A 21910-nucleotide genomic window follows, 5' to 3' on the forward strand; every position below is an offset into this window, starting at 1 on the left:
GCACTAGGGTATTAATGCTGCAGCACTTTCGCTGCATCCTAGCTCAGTTAAATTTTTTCTCAAAGCTGGTGCTTATTTCTGGCAGTAACTCTTCAGTTCTGGAACTTCACTTCCAGCCAAAATAAACTATTGTCTCAGGTCTGTATTTTTCCTGAAGCTCCATGGCATTTTTATGGAATGTGGAGACAGTTTTATGTAAGACTTTAATGGTAACAATAAAGGACCCAGATCCCCTTCTCTGGCTTGCTATCCTTTCCTCTGTATCCCGGCAGTGATCATACAGCTTCCAACAGGAGAGCCATATTAAAACTTCTAGATGAAATCTGTCATTTATTTACTATGTGATGTGAGCCTCACTTTCCTTTTTTTCCCTCCCATCCACAACAGCATAAAATCATTTTTTATGTGTAGCTATATTTTTGAAGAAAAAGATAGCATTCTCCTATATCATGATTGAATGTTCAAAACTGTCTTGTTGCTCAGTGAAATAATGCTAAAAGTCTTGTCTTTTAAAGTAGCTCTACTTTTTATCTGTGAACATCTATTATTCATACTGCTGATAATAAGTCAGAGAAGCCAATATAACATTAAATCTTAAAGACTTTAAAAATTAAAAAAAAAGACAAAGCTTGCTTATTCTTGATACTTATTTTCCAATGTGTAGTAATGGAATTTTAAAAGTACATGTCATAAGGATAAATTTGAATGCTGTGGGACTATCACTAGCCCAATAGGGTCAACATGCTAATATTTAGCATTTTGAAGGCCAGATTTTCCCACTTCAATGAGTGAATAAAGGCAATTCTTTTGAGATTATTATGTTTCCATTATCTGAGTTTGTCTGATGAGCTCTTCAAAACAGGGTTTGTAAATTGAGGAGTTTAAAGTAAATTAGAGTTCTGAAGTGGTATCTTTGTTAGAGGATGAGCTAATGCATACATGGTAATCCTAGAAAAGGTGAAGTTAATTAATTTTTAAATATCTTGTTGTTTTAGTAAATTATTATCTTTTTAAAAATGAGAGATTATGTTCCAGCAATTTAAGGAAACATACAATAACAAACTTTTTGTGACTTCTTGTTGTTGTTGGCTATTACAAATAATTAAAATTCTCCATTTTGCAGAACTGCCACTAGTACATAAAACCATCCACAGCAGCTTTAGTTTCATGTTCCATAAAATTGAGCTTCCTGTCTTTACATTTTAGAACCTAGATCATGATCCTTGAGATTTTGCTATGTTAATGCATACAATTACTAAGGAAAGGAAATGGTGTAATATGAGAAGACAAAGAAATCAAGCCATCAAAGTAGACTTTTGCATAACAAACTTGTTGAACTTAGCTATAGAATTTACTAAAACATATCTTTGAGCCATATGTCTGGAAATGTCTTACCATTTTAATGTGGGAAGCACAGAGACCTCACTGAGATAATGTTATAGTGGGCTCATGAGGCAGACCTGGATTATTGGTTAAAAGGAGCATTGACAGTGTTCTTCCTACACTCATTTTATGCATGTTTAAGTATCATTGGTTTGTGGGAATTGCATGATGATTTCTTCCTCTCAACAGAAATCTCATTTGATATTTTTAGAACATAATCACAATCAGAAGACTTTACTTAAGCTATTAAAAACTTTCTTCTCACAGAACTGTTGAAATACCTAAATTAAGGAATTTTTCCAATATTTGAGTCTTATTTATAAATGTTAGGTAAAGTGTAAGCTTTAGTTATGGCTTGTTTAACATATAACAAATTTATTTTTATATTTGTTTCTTGGTGCATATCCACATGTGTATAAACACAGAATATGTGGCTAAATTGCATTTAGTGTGGCAAATATATTTTGACATATCAACAACATTCTCTATAGTACCTTGAGGATAATGAGCTAGCAATAAAGAGAAAACACTTATTTAAATAATTATTATCATGGGAAAGGTTAACACGGATTCACTAAATCATTATTCTTTCATACTTTGGATATTAATTTTATGTCAGTGTGATTTGTTTAAGTGAAAAATACTAGAGCTCTTTTCAAATTGGTGATTAAATATAATTAGGAATTATAGAGCTTTCTCTTTTCATTATGAAAACCTTCTCAAGTACCACGGAGTACTTTTAATAAGATATTGCTTGACAGCCAGCTAAGCACGTGATGGAGATCTGTTTGCAATATAGTAAGCATTTAAAACCTAATCACTTAAATACAGTATTTCTAATAGCCCAGATCTTTAATAGCATGGATTTTACTGTTTCATCTACTTTATCAAACTGAATTTCAAAACTTTTCTATGTCGCAAAGATAGCGTCTTCTTCAGTTGAGAAATGGTATATTCCAGAGTGGAAAGAGGTAAATGAGTAGGTAGGTGAGAGAGATGGTAATACAAAGTCAATGTCACTTCATCCGAGGTCTGGAGAGGAAAAAAAAATGCAATTATATTGTGAAAACATATCTCGAAGTACTTTAGAAACTTTATTTCTGGTAAAACTGTTCATTTATGGGGACATCTGTGAAGCACTTTCACGTGTATTATCTTACTTACCCGTTTAAGAAATCTTCGAGGCTGGCAGTAAACTGAGGATAAACGGATTACAGCTATTAGGTGGTTAAATAGAGACAGTCCCTGAGGTTTTATGCCACGCCTGTTGCCATTTTCATTTCCACAGCTATCCCCAGAAAGCTTAGTGTTTTAGTATAGATTAATTAACATTTATCGTGGAGTTTCTAACATGGAGCTTAATTATAAACGCATACTTTTTCATTTACAATGTTTCATATAAGTACCCAATATACAAGATTCCCTGATGTAATTCAGTGTAAGTTTAAAAATAGGAAACCTTCCCCTTTAGTCCTGCCACACATACAGACACACATGCACGCCCTTAAAATGCATGTGACACAAAACTACTCATACACATTCCTTAGAATACAAGGTTTATGTCTGTTTCCGTGTAATTTTCCTTCTGTTTACTATTTGTAAGCCAACTTCTTCTGAGATACCAGGTGCTTTGTATTTTTTACTTACTTTGTGTGGTACTTAAAATAGCATGATAGTCCAGAGACCATCTGAGAAATGCTGTTTGCTTTGCTGACAGTCCTGACAATTCGGGTGTTCTCTTGTCTTTTTCCAAATAATTTTTTACATTTTTCTTTGTTTTAAGTTGTAAGTGCCTTAGGTGATTTCAATGTAGAAAAATTTTCAAGAGAAAATAAGTCCAATTTCCATCTTAAAAAGAAAATATTATTGCAGTTGTGGGAAGTTTGGAGTTTCTTTTCACTGGTATGAGACCATGTCTATACTTTTAGTTTCCAGTATTTGAACATTGAAGGGTGGTCCCTTTCTTCTTGATGCATTTTATATTGTGCTTTAGGTTTGGCACAGTTAGTATTTCATTTAAACAACAAAGCACTTAGATGTGATTATTGCTGGATACCCCAATAATCTATGATTGGCCGTGGTTTACTCTGTGTTGCATGAGATTAAAAATAATTCATCATTTATTTAAAGCAACTCCTGGCCTTTCTTTGCCGACAATGGCATGAGCATAGTTTCTGTGATTTACCCATGTTGTTGAATTGATTATCAGATCAACACAACAATAAGGGTTATTAATGAATTGTAGAAAACTGTTAGTTTTGTAGATGAACTTTAGAATACTGCTGTAAATATTATTGTCTAGTCCTTGAGATTATTTCCAAATTAGCTAAGCATACACTTTTAGCCTGATTGATCTTTTCTAAGACTTTATTACTATAAACATTGTTATTCATGATTTTATGATAGTTTCTGAATACCAGGATTTAGTTTGTGAAGTAGTAAGGTGTTACTGTTCTGTTGGGGTCATTTAAGTAGGGACTCTTGGAAGTCAGTTGTTAAAATTTTGGGGAAGTTTGAGAACCAGTTGATACCACCTTAACTCAGTGGCTTGAAACTCACTAAGGTGAGAATATTTACATCATGGGAAGTGGCACCTTGTACAAACCAGAGCGCTTTTCCCTTCCTACCAATAGCAACTGGGTATAATTCATTTCAGATCATTCAAAAAGAAGATTCCAATATTGCACTAGTGATTGAAAATTTTAAAATATAAAATTTTTTTACAAATGTTTTAAATTTGTAATGAGCATGCTCATCAGAAATGAGCATGAATTTGACTGCATGCCTATGTGACTGATAGTGATTGAAGAAAATAAAATATTTTAAATGTTTTGAGTACAAGTATAAATGTGTATATACTTACATACATACAAACATATACTTTTTATTTGGCTTACTTTGAAAATAAAAGATAGTGCCATTTAATTAGACTCAGAAAAAAGTGTATACTTTAATTTTGAATCCACTTTTTAGTACTAAAGCTGTAAAAAGAAAATATGAAAGAAATAAAATCATACAGACTTGCAAAACCCATTTATTTTTTTAAAAGAAACATAATTAAAACTTGCTGATTGGCCAAAGAAATTATGAGCACAGCTGGGTCTTTTAAAATATGTATTGGTAGAAAGAGCTAAAAAAAATATAATAACCTCCTTTTTAAAATCAATTTCATTTTTACAAAACACATCAAGATGTATTTCACTAAAGGCTAGGTGTGAAAAGACAGTTAAGTGATTCATATAAAATTAAAAGTCTAATGTGATTTAATAAAAATTTCAGTTAATTAAGTCTGATTCGGGATATATCTTTAGTTTAATAATATTATTAATAATAGTCATATATTATTGCATTGGTTCTACATCTTAGATATACACACACTCTAAATTCCCTAATTTTCCTCTTAGCAACAATCCCATGTGGATTCTGTGAATGGGGAATCTGAATTTCAAAAGACAGGTTCAGAAGATCACACAGTTAGTAAGTAGCAACAGTAGATTTCTAACTCAGGTTGGCTGGCTTCAAAGGTCCTGCTACTTTCCCCCCAAGTCATTCTTCCCTTCCAAATATGTAAAAATTTGAAGCAGCATGTAAAGTTATAAACTTACACAGCTTTAATTATAATCACAATTCTGTTTAATCAATGCAAAACTTTAAAAAATGTGTACTAAGATCTTTTCCATTGATTGAAAATTATTACAAGATAAGCAGACGATATGCTATCTGTGTGTGTGTGCACATGCATGTGTGTATGTGTTGGAAAATTACATGTAGGAGCAAATTGTACATGTCTTCTGTACAACACAGGTGTCGACTCAGGTGTTAAGAACAACAAAAATGTTGATACTTCAAGCCCCTTTCCAGTGTGTAGTGGAAGACTAAATGCTATTTAACATCTAAACTTCATAAGCTTTTGAAACATTTCAAAAGTTATAGGCTGTGATCTATGACATGTGAAAAAAATCATTAAATTGTGAGTTTTGGTGGAGTGCCTCAATCTGATGTAAAATTACAAGCCGTGAATTGTCTGCCAAACCTAGATGAAAGCTTCACTCTCTCATTAGCTTAACTTCATACCATTTGTATACTGTCTTGGTAGAGATTAGAAATAGATGTAGAAGTTTTTTCACATGTAGTATATTATAATTTTTACTTTTAAACTTCAGTAAAAGTTACCTTCCTGGTGTAATTCTTTTAGTATACATTCAAGTTAGCTTCTAACATTTTATGGATATACAGATAATAACTGCACTTAAGTTCTTGAGTTTCTATATCAAATGTATAATTGCATGTTAAGACTTTTAAAAATGTCTTTTAGAAGTTTCCTGTAGAGTCATTCTTAAGACTTTATAGAATGTTTCATACCATATGTGGGATTAGAGGAAGGCTTCATGGGTAGATGGTTAGAATCTGTTATATATGCAAATATATATGTGTGTATCTTTCTATAATTGCCCCCCTCAAAATGTAGTAATTGCGATATTATTCAGGTATTTCCCACAAAATGGTCTGACAGAAACACAAGTTATACATCTCCAAACATTAAATTTTAATAAACAGCTGTGGTGATCTTATACCCCAAATAACTACTTAAAATTATTTGTGGATTTATCTTTAGCAGCTTTTATTCCCACCTTGATTGTAAGCTACTTTAGGATAAGTATTATGTTGAGTTGAATGGTTTGATAGCACATGACACAATAAATTATTCATGTATGCATGTAGCACACCACACCTACAGAGTATAAGCCATGGATACCTGACTCAAAGATAGATTATAGCACAAGCTGGTATGGAAACGACACTTTATGATTGAGCCCATCACAGTTCAACAATATTGTCAGTTCCTAATACGCCTTTCTCCATAGACAGGCAGGTTCTGGACCTGAGTATCATTCATACCTTCCTTTGTCCAAGAAATAGAACTCTGGAATCGGTCTCTCTGACCTCAACCTCTTCTTTCGTCTCTCAGAATAGTATTTATGAGCTAAATGAAGGCCTCATCTTTTCCTCTCTTATTCATAATCTTTTAGACTCTTGCAACCATTCAGGCTTCACTGGTCTCTGCCACCAGCCGCCTTTGCTTGCATATCCTTATGGCACAGGCCAGCGGTTCTTAACATTTTATTGTCAGAAATCCTTCTTAGTTATCGTTTGATCCCTGTACTCAGATCTCCTGTCTTAGATTTTTTCCAAGTAAGTTTCACTGCAGTTTTTCCCAACTCAAAATATATATAAGTAGTAAGTAGTAGTAATAATGATGAGGAGAAAAAGGATAATATGATTTGTACATTTTGAGATCCGTCAGCACATTTGTCATTTTCATAATATGCTCAAACATGTTTACATCACACTTACTCTTTATTATTTAGGTAAATTATCAAATCACACAAGCAGCTGATTTAATCACAGAGAAGTGATTGGTTGGTTATTTATGTATTTATGTGATAGAAAGCAAGTGTTCCCTAGTCAGTGTGAACAGAATTCTATTTGTGGAAGGGATTTAGGTAGTGTTCCATAAAGGTAAGTCCTAAATTCTTACGCTTCTTCCAGTTGAGAAAATCCCTTTACAAAAATAATCACAAATTGACCTTAATGCAAATGAGTCACCCCAGACTGCTTGCTTTCTTGCTGGCAAAGCTGCCATAAATAAATAGATCACAAAACATTTAACTCTACCAACAGTAATCAGAAGGAAACGAACTGTTGCTCGGTGCCTGGACCAGAACCCTAGTTTGGTTGGGATTTTATGATTGTTTTTATTTTATTTTATTTTATTTCATTTTATTACTTTAATATATTATTATTTTTATAGTTTCTTTTCTCCTATGAAATTAAGGCAAAATCAATTTATAAATTATTTGCCATTAATCTTCTAATATGATTATTATTAAATCATATTAAAAAAGAAGTAATTTACTTCTCAAACCTTCTATGTGAGGAAAATTATTAGTAGACAATAGTTCCCAGCAAACAAGTAAGTGCACAGTATTTAAGAGAGTATGCTTATTTGTTTAGTAAATAAGCCTGACCCCATTTTTTTTTTAACCCAGTTAATAGTGTTTGCTAAACATTTTGTATGCTCTAACATCAAAGCAGAATGTGACTCCTACCTACCTACCTATCTATATCAATGTGAATGGCTGTCAGGATTCTTTAAAGGAAAAGAATCACACACACACACACACACAACCTGACTCTAGTTTATTGGATTGCCAGTTTTAGTTAAGTTTCATCAAATTTTTAAATAAAAACTTTCAGAGAAAACAAAAATCCATACATTGATCCCACAGGACTTATAAACTGTCATTTCAACAGTTTCACTGGAAAATCATAATTAAACCTTAAGCTTAATTGCACACTAATCAAAAGTGACACAGATATTTTTAGGGATTCATTAATTTTAAGTGTAAAATAGAAGTTTGCTAGTTACTGTGTAAATTCTGAATTTCTTAGGCTTTAGGTTGAGTTCTGTTTGCAGAATGAAAGTATCCTATAGTTTGACGGTTTACTTATTTATTTATTTGAGAGGAGAGAGCTGGGAGTGGGGGGCGGGCAGAGGGCAAGGAGAGAGAAACCCAAGCTGACTCTGCCCAGCATGGAACCCAACTAGGAGCTCCTTCTCAGGACGCTGAGGTCATGACCTGAGGAGAAACCAAGAGTCAAACACTTAACTGACTGAGTCCACCCAGAGCCCTCAGTCTCCTCGGTTTTAAATTTTATAATAGTGACACTGATTTGGTGCTTTTCTATCTGAACATATTTGGAGATGTCATTATAGATATAAAAATGTAAGTAATATTCCTTGTCCCCATCTGCTATTAATTGGTATATGTGCTTTGAAAAGTTAATATAAAACAATTTTGCTGTGATGCTTTCTCTTTTGTTTAAGGTGAAGGTTATTTAAATTCTGATAACAGAACAAAACCCCTTAGGATTATCACTGGAATCATAATCCACAACCAGAGCATGAAAATCAAAGTTTCAGCAGAGATTCAGAACTAGATGCTTAATATTGGAAATATGAAGATGAATAAAGCTCGTTTTTAAATCTTAAGTTAGCTGGAGTCTAGAGTTCAGAGAAGTAAAGCAGACATGGAGATGAATAATAAGCTCCGTACTTTATTATAAGAGTTACTGCTCTGGGGCGCCTCGGTGGCTCAGTGGGTTAAGCCTCTGCCCTCAGCTCAGGTCATGATCCCTGGGGTCCTGGGATCAAGCCCCACATCAGGCTCTCTGCTCTGCAGGGAGCCTGCTTCCTCCTCTCTCTGCCTGCCTCTCTGCCTACTTGTGATCTCTGTCTGTAAAATAAATAAATAAAATCTATAAAAAAAAAAAAAAAGAGTTACTGCTCTAAAAATACGTTAGAGTCACTATGGTGACTTGACAAAAAAGGCTCAGAACCATGGCATAAATGCGAGCCTTCACACTCTTAGGAAATGCAGACTTGTCTTCTAGAAGAAAAACAAAACAAAACAAAAAACCTTTTGGAAGCCCTCCTGTGACATGTCCAAGGAATTTACCAAGATGCTAGCAGAACTGATACTGAATTTTTTGGTGCCTCACTGCAAAAGCTGTGTGGTGTTTCCTGAAGTCATAGGAGATCAAAATCCTTTTTGCCCTTTTGACAGTCAATTAGAAAAGTCACAATTCTTCTGACACTCCCAAGTTCCTTATTGTCCTTACTTTCTGAAAAAAGTTTCTTTCCCTCCTTATTCTCTCAGGGACACAGAAACACAATGTAATCCCAAACCATTTCCTGACGTAAGAGCTAAATAGGAGGCAAAAGAGGGGTGGGTATTGCCTATGGAAGTTTGCATCCGCTTCATGCCCTTGTCAGTTGCTTCTGCATGTATTGAGATGTAAATGTGAATGCCAGGATTATCTTTGTATTTGCCTCCAACTCTTGAATAGATAAGAACTTTAGTATGCATCGAACATTTATATTCCAGTTAAGAAAACAAAGGATCCATATAGTAACAGAATGTGGTAAACATTGGAAGAAAGGAACAAAGATCATTTGATGAGATCTCAGAGGAAGGGTACATTCTTTAAACTGATAGGATCAGGAAAATGTAATGGAATTCTGTGTGTCAAAAGCTCTTCACTGGGGTTCGCCTGGAATGCAAATGGTGATTATTGTGAAATCCTTTGCTAGCAGGCACAATTCAAACATGTACATGTATGTGTGCCTTCTTTTGACAGACAGATGGTCATGATATTTCTGTAGTTTATGTTTTCTCTCTGGGATACAGCAAGAGGCAGAAAGTCAATTTTGGGCATCTGTAACCAGTTTTAAATCCTAGAAGTATGTAGCAAGGTTGAAGAAGTTTACATTTACCCAGAAGACATATGCTAGGTTTGTTTTTGTGTTCAATACTTTGAACTTGGTAGTGAGAACTAAAACTATGCTAAATTTGACTCAAGTAAGTTGCACTGTATTCCCATTTTGTGTGTCTTTGCCTCTTTTTAAATTTTTAACAAAATACGATTTTATTAAATATATTTGGAATTGCACAATATTAATTTCATCAGAATATGTTAGTTCTTTGTGTATTTTACTTTGTATTTATGGCACAGAGGAAGAACTATTAGGTTGACATTCTCTCAGTATCAGAAAGAACTACATAGTAAATAAATAATAAGAAGGGCAAGGTAATGGGGCATTTTGGTGGCTCAGTCAGTTGAGCAGCGCCTTTGGCTCAGTCATGATCTCAGGGTCCTGGGATCCAGGCTGGCATCGGCATTGGCATAGGCATGGGCATCAGGCTCCCTACTGAGCCTGCTCCCTGGGGGAGCCTGCTTTTCCCTTTCCCTCTGCAGCTCCCCCTGCTTGCGATCTCCCGCTCTCTGTCTCAAATAAATAAATAAAATCTAAAAAAAAAGGGCAAGGTAATAAAATTAAAATCAGTTGTTAATATGTCATTCTTTAAGAACAAAGGAACTCCACTAAGAAGAGGCTGTAAAAATGGTAAAATGGATTCATGTAAAATGAAAATGGCTTGTAAAAATGAATTCATATATTGATGGCAAAAAACGTAGGGAATTGAAATGAATGATTGACTAATAATCAAAGAGGCAATGAACAAGGAAGCTCTACAGAATGATTTTTGCATGTTGAATACAGCTATTACCATTACTGTTACTATTACTAAACTGAAAAATGGCCTTTGAAATTTGGCTTTGCTTTATAAGTAAAGGGAAACTATTCTTTTTTTTTTTTTTTTTTTTTTTTTTTGACATACAGAGATCCCAAGTAGTCAGAGAGGCAGGCAGAGAGAGAGAGAGGAGGAAGTAGGCTCCCCGCCAAGCAGAGAGCCCAAAGTGGGACTCTATCCCAGGATCCTGGGATCATGACCTGAGCCAAAGACAGAGGCTTTAACCCACTAAGCCACCCAGGCGCCCCGAGGGAAATTTATTGTTATAGCTGTATGTTTTTCACATCAAAGGTGCAAGATACAGTGGATGTTTTCAGTGCCTTTTCCTATTCTAGATTGAGCATGGTGGTTTTCAATCCCGTTTTTCTGGTAACATCTCAGTATATAATGGACTTACTCATTAGTAATAGTAGCTCACTAGTGCTATGGTTCTCAAATCTGGAGAGGGGATCATGGATTGGCAAGAGGATTTACGAACCCCTGGGGGAAGATTGTTTATTCTGGAAAAAAAAATCTGGAGAGGCTGAAATTTCTACTCATTAAGAAACTGGAGTAGCAAGTTGGAAGAATTTCCCATAAGATAGGCTATTTCCCACTTAAATGTGAAAATACTAGCATCAATATGATTATTCTGTAAGTTTCCCTGCCTACGTTCACAATCCTTATGTTCACATAAAGATAATTTTTAGCTTCCTATACCAACTATTTGTGCAGCTTTGTTAATAATAAAAGAATATCATTTTGATTAGATTACAAAACATTGATACAAGAAGTGCAAAGGATGAAGATAGACAATGGCTTAGTATTCATTCTTCCTTCAGAATATGGAATAAATATTCATTGTAGTCTAAGCTATAGAGACATTCCTTTACATTTTGATGTTTTACAGACATAGGTAAATTATGTTCTTCTTTTAAACAAGTCAGTAAGCTTACCCAGGGTAGCCAAGAAATATACTCAATCATACTTTAATATTTCTCTTTTGCTAAAAAGCATTGTATACCACTAGTGAACAGACCAAGCCCTTACATTACTTGTCTTCACTGAAACATTATTATCTTTTGGCATCCTCTTGCACTAGGGGAAATAAAAAGTCACATGTGGAGAAGTTCTAAATGCTAGACAGAAATGATCCTTGGAGGGCAATTTTTATCCTCCACGGAAGTATTGCAGACTTCTTCCATTAGCATAGTCCCAGGGAGCAAAAGGTTAGGGAACTGGGACTGCCAACTGTACCTGAACACATAAGTCAACATTTCCTCCAAGCGGCGAGGGAGTGTGAGAGTGCACCCGCATGTGCATTAAAGTATCTGAGACGAGAAACAACAATTATAATATTTTACATTGGAATATACTGTACATATGGGTGACATTTTGTTTGTGGTTGTACGGAAGAAAGTAAGGCAGTTTCCAGATTCCCCCTGAACACCTACCATTTGGCATAGGATATGGGAGATTGAAGAAAACGGAGGGTTTTTGCCTCAGTTCAAACAGCTGGAAAACAGATGGAAGCTGATGTGTAATTTGCCAAAAGCCTTGTCCAAGTCTCCCACCCATTTTCCACCAAAGAAAAACTAGTCAGGTGATAGCAGTGGAGGCCTTAGGGTCAGCAAATGATGGGCTTCAAGACATGTTGGGGAAAAGAAAGAGAAAAATTTAAAAATCCAAGATCATAGGAAATACAAGTCCAGAAACGTGGTTCCAAGGAGCATGTTTTCAATAGGTAAGAAATAGTGGCAGCAACATGGGTGAAAACCACAGCAGAATCACAGTTAGACGGATGAAAGTGTACACAGAATTAATTAACATTGGTGCTACCTCAACTGGGTTTGCTTTCTCTCAGGTGATGAATTCAGGAAGCACACACCCACTCTTGGTCAAGTTAAGTACAATGTAATTATTCCATGTGCCATTATGGTAAGTGTTAAGTGTGCGCAGTTCACATCCTTTTAGTCCCTGTGAGCTACTTTGGTTTGCAATTCAGGCATTCAATAAATTGTTTTTGGATTTAAATGTTGAATTATAGCCAGACTTTTGTTTAAACTCAGTCACTGGATATATAAACCTCCTGTCGTATATTTCTGATTACGATGGGCATGTATATAGATCCACTCCAAGGAACCTTCTTACAAGCATTGGCCCAAGTTTTGTGCGCTTGTGTATTTGTGTGTGTGTGTGTGTGGGCACATACTGATTTTGAAATACTTTTGAATACTACAAAGTTAAAGTATTTAAAAAAAATATATAAAGTAACAGGCTTTCCTCAATGTGAATTTGTTCATTCACACTTATATAAGGAACTGTGTTAATCATGAATCATTCAAATTGAATTGCTCATGAGAAAAAATGCTCTGGCTTTGCTGTTAGTTTCCAGAGTTGCTTTACAGAAAGGAAAGGAGTATTGTCCCCATATAAAGAATAATCAGCTGCAGATTTCAGACTGAGCATGGCTCCAAATTGGCAATAATACTTTTAATTCATGTGAGAATATAGATCCTGTGAGAGGTACTTATCTGAGTAATCTAGGCTGTGACTGAGTTTGCAGTCTGCCAGGACAGCCAATGGAAACATTAAATTAAAAAAAAAAATCAGTCATCAACAAGTTTCGCTCACACAGAATAGCTAAATGCTGTAAAGATGTAGAGGTTGGCAAATCTGTAGCTAAAAACAGTAAGTGGATGACAAAGGGAGGTTCCACTTTGAGATGGGGAAGTTGGCATTGTGTGAGCACAGCCCGTCTGAAAGCTCACACATCATCTATCACAGAACTTATCTTGTCCTAGTGGCATAGTATCCAGTAAGGCCCGTGTGTGTCATGTCACAAACCACTCTTGCCCTGAATCAAGCCCTGCCTGCTCAGCCGAGGTGGGGAGTCAGTCAGCGCAGGGCTAAGTGACAAGCCCAGAAATGTGGTCAGTGAAATCTGAGGAATTTGCGACGGTGCCACTGCATCAGTGAATCCTCCTATGATCCCTCAGAGGAAAAGTAATGGCCTGTGTGCCAAAATTTTGATGTGAACTTTTTGTAGCTGCTGCTGCGGCTAGGTCTACACAACTTTACATCCGGCCAACAGAGATTTAGTAAGAGTCAGAACAGACTGTTTACATTAGAGTGCCTTGTCTGGTGGATTCCCATTATAGAGGACCCTCTTGACTTCAGTTAGACTTTCCCCGCCAGACAGAAAAGAACACTAATGTGTGTGTGTGTGTGTGTGTGTGTGTGTGTACACTAAATAATACGTATTACCTAGCATATTTAAGCATCACTGGATGAAGAAACCGATGCTGCCCAAAAAGGTCTTTCCTAAAAATATACCATATCACATTTGTCAATTAAAAAAAAATTAAAATATCTTTCTTTGGAACCTTTTTTTTAAGAGATGGGGGAGGGGCAGAGGAGCCTGTACTGGGCAGGCTCCATGCCCAGTACAGGCTCGATCTCATGACCCTGAGATCATGACTGGAGCCAGAATCAAGAATCAGATGCTTAACTGACTGACCCGCCCAGGTGTCCCACACTTTGTAATCTTTGATTACCCATCATTTTTCCTATCGCTTCTCTCATTTGGGCTCATAGAAGACTTCATTGTACTCTTACCTTCTAAAGATGTCACGGTTTGTGTGCATGTGCTCTAAAATAGAGAATTAAAGTAATATTTAAGAGAGCACAAACATACCACTTACTAGATCAACCTTCATCATGTTGCTATTTCCCTGAAGATAGATTTGATCTGAATTACTAGAGCTGGTATGATTACCTGTTATTGGTTTATGTGGAATTTGTTTTCCATTATAGGCACACATTCTGTTCTTCAGTATATTAGAATATCTTGTAACCTACATCTCAGGGATATGATAAGGATACATGAAATATTATATGTTAATTATGCCTTAAAAGCATAGGAAGAAAGATGGAACAATATGCTCCAAATTATTATTATTTCTAAATGGCATTATAAGATCTGACATTTGGATACCTTTTGTTAGTGTTGTTCATCTTTTTAAAAAGATTTATTTACTTATTTTAGAGAAAGAGAGAATGCACACACAGGTGGGGTGGGGGGGGGCAGAGGGAAAGAGAGAGAGAATCCTCTAGCAGACTCTGCACTCAGCACAGAGGCAGATGCCAGGCTCAATCCCAGGACCCTGAGATCACCACCTGAGCCAAATTCAAGAGTCTTCAGTTTAACTGACTCAGCCACCCAGGCACCCGAGTGTTGTGCAACTTATGTTTTTTTCACATATAATGAAAAAACATTTTAAAACTTTCCATAGTTTGAGTTATACAAACACAATTTCATTTATAGATTCCACACTGGAATGTGTATTGTACAAAGTAAAAGAATAGTATTGCTATTGCCCTCAAAGAGACCAAACTTAAATAGAAATTAAAAGGTCAGCAAATATATATACACTCTTATGTATGCTTTGTCTGAGCTTCAACTGACACTTGTGGTTCAGTTGCCAAACATTTGAATTGTTCATATACTATGTCAATGCCTTTTTTTTTTTTAAGGAGTTAAAACGTTCAGTCATACTTAGATCCCAAGTGTACATGTTAAACAGCTTATTAAACACAATTTTGTATCTAAAATTGTTTTCCAGAGATGGTTTATTTATCTTTTTATCATATTAAGAGCAATTTTTTTCCCATATTTTGAAAAAATAATAGACTCTTTGCCACTTAGGCTGGAGAGCAGATCAAAAAAATAAGAAATGTATCTTACCCTGTTGTGTTTTACTGTCTTTGCCATCTATTTTTCCCATATCTAACTCAGTGTCTAAAAAAATACTCAGTATGTGTGCCTGGTATGAATGATGGGATCGAAGACATTTGAATGAATAAAGTAAGTCTAATTGTCTCACTTTTTTTTTTCTTTTTTCCAGACTCCCAGGAAGGAAATTACAAGTCAGAAGTCAATAGCAAACCCAGGAAGGAAAGGACAGCTTTTACCAAAGAGCAAATCAGAGAACTTGAAGCAGAATTTGCCCATCATAATTATCTGACCAGACTGAGGAGATATGAGATAGCAGTAAATCTGGATCTCACTGAAAGACAGGTAAAGTTGGACATTATTGTGATATGGTATTTTTAATTACACTGAGTCAACAGTCTTCTCTCACCATTTTTGAAATATCTATACCTGTGGCTCTTATATACCACTGAAAAAACAGGTGTTCCATTCATTCCATGATGAAGTTTTGGCCCAGCAAAATGATACAATTAAGGATAATGACATTTATTCAGTCTAAGGAATCATTCTTTATTCTGTAATTATGTCCTTCCTATATATTTTGGTTTAAAAATATTATTTCTTGTATATAATGATGGCATGTAGTGAGCAATTTTGTTTGCTTGTATTTTAAAGTCTCCTTATTTTGGTGTACTAGAAAGCTGGCAACCCCTGTTCATTTCCTCTGCTCCAGGACAGGGTTTGCTATGTTACTATAACACATTAACCCCCAGACCTCAATGACATAATAAAAAAGCTCACTGTTTGCTCAGTCTCCATACTAACTTTACAAGTCCAGCATTACAAGCAATCACTCACGGACCCAATCTGACTCTCTGGCATCTCGACATGTGGTGTCCTTGGTAACCACAGGAGGTAAGAAAGAGTTGGAGGTTCGTGCATTGACCTTTAAATGTTTTCACCTGGAAATGACCCATGTCACTTTCATTTATACTCTAAGGTCCGGAAATCATCAGTGGTGCCACTTAAGTTCAAGGGGGCTGGGAAATCATGGGAGTAAGGGAACATAGATCATTGGTAAATATTTCCCAAATATTTTTGAAATTATCTTGGTCTCAAAAATTAAAAATTCTGACATTGATTCATTTAGAGAATACTTTGAAATTAATGATCTGTGGACCCCAGTTGATAAAACCTAAAAAACGCTTTTCTAATTAATTATATTTTAGGTCTTTTCTTGGATTTTATTTGCTCCAGTAGTGCTCCCAGTGCATTCTTTTTATGGATTCTGATTTGCCCTGGGAGAATCTAGCCTACTGATGGTTAACAGTTGCTAATCTTTAGAAAAACATTCCTGAAAGGCAAATCCAAACATCTTTATGGACAGTGCAGTTATGATTGGCACTCCTAGGACTAGAGTCTCATTTCCTCTTTCACTCTGTGCACTCCTCCAGGGATCCCATCAGCACCAAAGAAATACCAACAGGGTGTGGACAAATGAATACTGTCTTAGGAGAGCAAATTATTTTATCCAATTTCTTAAATCATCTGCTTTTCTCTGTTGATTTCTCGATTTCAGCTTTTGGAAGGATATTTCTGGGTAGTGGAATATATCGAGAAACACTTTTATGTGGTTTTACTTATTGGCAGTTTATGTTTTATTAAATATTATGACTAGTGCCTAAGTTGTGAAGCACAACATTTTCCTTCCCTTGAATGTCACATACAAAATTCTCTCCATAAGGGTACAACATTTGGGTTGCTGGAAATGTTGGAGAATCTGAAGTCTGCATTATTGGACACCTGTTTTATTTTCATTTTTAAAAAAGAACTGGGAGCTGATAAAAAAAAAAAGAAGGGAGGGGAAGCATTACACATTAATGTTCTTGTGTATAGACTGAATTCTAAGAAATGCAGTCATGTTTTATATGATACATAAAGGAAACAAACTAGGATTTGCTTCCAACCTACGGAAATAATGGCTTGCAGTACTGCACTCTTAATCAAGAGAAAAGTGAAGATTCTGTGCTTGCTGTTCGGGGGTGGCTTTGGTTACCTGTGATTATCTGATTATAAGGCAGAAGTTTCACTTTTGGTTTAAAATAATTTATTTTTAGAAGCAATTCTATAAATTTGGTCTGGAAATTTATTAGGTATTTTGGATGTCTTTTTCTTCCAGAGTTGCCATTTATGGAAAAGAATGATGTGCAGTTTTAAGCAAAATTATATATGCACGCGCACGCGCACACACACACACCAATTTTAATCTTTGTTTTTTGTTTTTTTAAGGTCCCTTTTCAGTTTTGTATCAGTTAGTCTTTGCTATGTAACAAACCATTCGGAAATCTTAGTGGTTTCAACCAATAACCAATGTTCAGTTTGCTCACAATTTTGTGGGTCAGGGGTTTTGACTGGGCTCATTGGATAGTTAGACTGCTGGCCTTACCTAAATGCCTCATACACAGAGCTGCAGTCACCGGTGGGTTTGAAGAGCTGGTTGGTCTAGGTAGCCTCAGCTGGGACACTTGTCTCCGTTGTGTGTGGTTTCATCCTCTTCTAATAGGCTCTCTGGGACTTTTCAAATGGGGGTAGAAGCATTACCAAAAGTAGAAGAAAAACTCCGGTGTACAAGGGCTTTCAAAGACTCTGCTTACCACATATTTACTACTGTGCCTCATTGTCTAAAAAAAGTCATATGACCAAGCACACTGTCAACGTACAAGGGGACCATCTAAAGGAATGGGTAAAAGGAAGGAAAGTAACATTTGTCAGAGGCCATTACTGAAACAATCTAACTATAGGATCATAGGGGAAAAAACAAAAACACCTTTTGAGATATAATTGGATTTTCAAAGAATTGAAATTTTGTATTGTGCAGAAGATTTTTTTTATCCTGTAAATCTTTATTTCCAGTTTTGCAAGTTCATATGAAAAGGAGATGTATGCATGTGGAATCCAAATTCCCAATCAAAAATAAGTCTTTAGAGGGCCACTCTGTGTTAGTAAGAAGAAACTGAATTATTTTGATAGAAGTTGGAACAAAATAACTAGATCTTCCAATTGAAATTGTGTATTCTTAGGCCAGTAAAAATCTCCCCAAGGCACAAAATGGAAATTAAAACTACCTTCTCTTGCTTCTACTCAGGTTTATATGTCATAATGGATATGAAAGAATTTCTGGCATAATCTATAAAACACAATTGTCAACAAAGTGGGGGTGGGAATCTTTGCCTTTCAAGGTATAGTGAATTATTTTGTAACACAAATATTTGTTGAGCTAGATGTTAGAAATAAAATCTCCCTAAAATAAGTTAGATGAGTCTCTGCTAGAACATGGAAGAGGGAAAGATTGAACAAGTACTACCAATTATGATGAGTGTTGAATGTCACAAGAGAGGAATGACAAGGTTGTATGGGAAAATGTTCCTGATTATGCCAGATTTCATTTTACTCCTCGTCTTCTTTGTACAATCAGTATCTTAAATTGAGAATCTGAAGGCTTTATTTATGTTTTCTGGGATGAATTTTACTATGCTAAATTTATCAGAAAAATGCTGTGTGCTGTCAGTCATCAATTTTATTATTCTTAAAGGTCTGAAAGCAGATTCCTCCAACATGCCAGAGCTCTTGTCCCAGTGAGACATTTTCAGTTTATTTTCTCAAGCTTGGGCTTTTAAAGTTATAAATGTAGAGTTATAAACTGAACCCATTTAATTCATCTTCTTTTAATTGTGACAGAGCAATTCCATTAGTTTGATTTTGCATTAGTGCTATACTTACTTATCTATGTAATCTATATCCCAACCCTACGTATTCTTAAATAACACCCCCTTTACAGGATTTCCAGATGTAAAATATTCTAATTATAGACATGTACTTTTTTTATATCCATTTTGCAGGATTTATCTTGCCATGCTTTCGGCACCTGGGTGGCTCAGTGGGCTAAAGCCTCTGTCTTTCAGGTCATGATCCCAGGGTTCTCGGATCGAGCCCCGCATTGGGCTCTCTGCTCAGCGGGGAGCCTGCTTCCCTTCCTCTCTCTCTCTGTGTGCCTTTCTGCCTACTTGTCATCTCTATCTTGCCATGCTTTAAAATAACCTGAGACTTACATCTAACTCCATATTGTACAGTGTTTTCCTTAACTTTAATAGGATTTTCAATCTCCCAAAATATTTTTTCTTGACTTTGTAAAAGCTTTTCAAGACTCAAATGCTAAGGTAGAACTTGTATGTGTATAATGTAAAGAGAAAAAAATCAGTATTAAATAATCTATAACAACTTATGGCAGAACTGTTTTACAGAAATAACTTTCTCCTAAATGAAAACATGATTTATAATCAGAAGTAGTCTTTAGATGTACTTTCATCTAGGAATTTCATATAATTGCCTATGAAATGTGCTTGTGTATAACTGATATGTTATTTGTATTTACCCCTACTTTGTTTATATCACTAATCAACATACTTGCTGCATTTTTTTTAAAGATTTTATTTATTTATTTGACAGAGAAAGAGAGATCACAAGTAGGCAGGCAGAGAGAGAGGGGGAAATAGGCTCTCTGCTGAGCAGAGAGCCCAATGTGGGACTTGATCCCAGAACCCTGAGACCATGACCTGAGCTGAAGGCAGACTTAACCCACTGAGCCACTCAGGTGCCCTACTTGCTGCATTTTATTATAGGCCCCGTACATGTCATTATAAAGTCTTACTATAAAAAACAGATTTACTAAGATGATTAGATTTCCTTTAAGGAAAAAAGTAAGATATATTAAATCCTTAAATACTACTCAGGACCTGAATTTTCAAATCCCTACCTGAAGAACAGTTTCTGCAATTTTACAAAGAAGTCAGATTCTTAATGCTTGTGTCTCCCATAATGCAATACCTTAATAGGTCAGGGAAGTTTATAATCCCACTTGAACTCCATCTGGTTAAAGAAGAAGAAGAAGAAAAAGAGGCTCATTCTGCAAAGTAATTCCGCATTAGCACATTGGTATTAAAGAAAATTATTTTATGTTAAATAAAAATGGAGATACCAGAACACAGTTGAGCTTCAAATATTTTTAATTATATACTGCTCTTGTGTGGAAGTTACCACTCTAGTATCTCCCAGCTTCTAACTTAGAGTTTCCATTTTACAACATACTCTTATATACCCTTCTCAATCAACAGCTAATAAGCCTCAATTGGCAGAGCCCCTTGGAATATTATGAAGAGCCCATCAGTCCAAAGACCCTCCTGTCCCAAGGTATTTTTACATTTGACACGCTTATTCGGGTCTTTTCATCTGTCCAGACACACTTGGAGAAAGTTGCTGCCAACTTTTTAATACCTCACTGTGGGAAGAAGAGAGAAGGCAGCTGCATGAAACTATAACAGGAGTGACAAAATGGACATTTTTATACAGTGAAAGCTGCCAAATATTGAAAGGATGGGAGATCCTTTCATTTCACAAAGCTAATAAAGGTGCAGTGTTGCAGATTTGTAAACTAGCAAAGATTACTGGAAGAAACAGACCAAATGCATGATACCTCTGCCAAGATAAGTGGAAAGTCCCACCTACTTGGATCAGATTCCGTTATTGGAAATGAGAGGGATTATGCTTTGTTTGTTACTTCTAAATCATTAAATGGCTCAGTGCCAAGTATTTTCAAAATAGGCATCTAATTTTTTGGATCACTATGAAGAAGAATTTTCCATGTGCCAAATTAACAGCGGTTTTGTTGTTTGCTCATCAATTTACATAATCCCTGTCTTTTGAAAGTTTATTTCTATAAATTCATATGAATGCTTTAATTATTTAACTAATAAATTATTCCCCATGACCAGACATATTGTCTGTTTAATTCAAGACTACCTGCGAAGCCAATGATGTTAGAATATTTCCTTATTTCTGTAGAATAGTATTTAACAGTCACCTGAAGTAACAATAAGATGTTTCTTTGCTTAAATCATGGTGTGTCTGCTATTTTAAAAGATTAAACATGAGGGGTGCCTGGGTGGCTCGGTCGGTTGGGCATTGATTTTTGGTTTTGGCAAAGGTCCTGATCTCAGGGTAGTGGGTTCGAGCCCCTCCTGGCCTCGGGCTCTGTGTTCACTGGGGAGCCTGCTTGAGATTCTCTTGCTCTCCCTCTGCCCCTATGCCTGCTTGTTCTCTCTTTCTCTCAAATAGATGAATAAAATCTTTTAAAAAAGTAAAAATTAAAAAAATAATAGATTAAACATGAGTTAACCCCTAGTAGAAAAATGGTGGTTAACATAAGGTGGAGGAGTTGATGATGGAATGTGATGGAATCTTCATTTGTAATGGAAAGAGGTATTGCCTGAGTACTGCTGTTTTTTTTTTTTTTTTAAGGAATGCATATGAACAATGTATGATCTTTACTTTTTTAAATATTTATTTATTTATTTTAGAGAAAGAGTGAGAGCAGGGACAAAGGGAGAGGGAGAGAGAGAAAGCATACTCCCCACTCAGCGGGGAGCCTGACTTGAGGATTGATCCCACAACCTCGAGACCACCACCCCAGGCAAAATCAACAGTCAGAGCCTTAACCAACTGAGCCATCCAGGCACCCCGGCACAATGTGCAATCTAAAAGGCAGATTCAGCACTATCTTACATACTACAAAAAAACCACCAAAGACTAGGAAATAAGAAGAGTAATGTCAGACAATCAATTA

At 35.7% G+C, this 21910-nt stretch overlaps 1 protein-coding gene across 1 annotated transcript in view; it reads left to right on the plus strand.

Moving 5' to 3' along the window:
* Window positions 1-21910, plus strand: part of MEOX2 (mesenchyme homeobox 2) — a 62311-nt gene that overhangs the window by 30700 nt on the left and 9701 nt on the right. Inside the window, exon 2 of the mRNA XM_032873942.1 lies at window positions 15425-15597. Coding sequence (XP_032729833.1) covers window positions 15425-15597 — 173 coding nt within the window. The remainder of the gene's footprint in view (window positions 1-15424; window positions 15598-21910) is intronic.

Source organism: Lontra canadensis, unplaced genomic scaffold (genome assembly GCF_010015895.1).
Source record: "Lontra canadensis isolate GAN:19392208 unplaced genomic scaffold, GSC_riverotter_1.0 scaffold2, whole genome shotgun sequence".
Taxonomy (NCBI): domain Eukaryota; kingdom Metazoa; phylum Chordata; class Mammalia; order Carnivora; family Mustelidae; genus Lontra; species Lontra canadensis.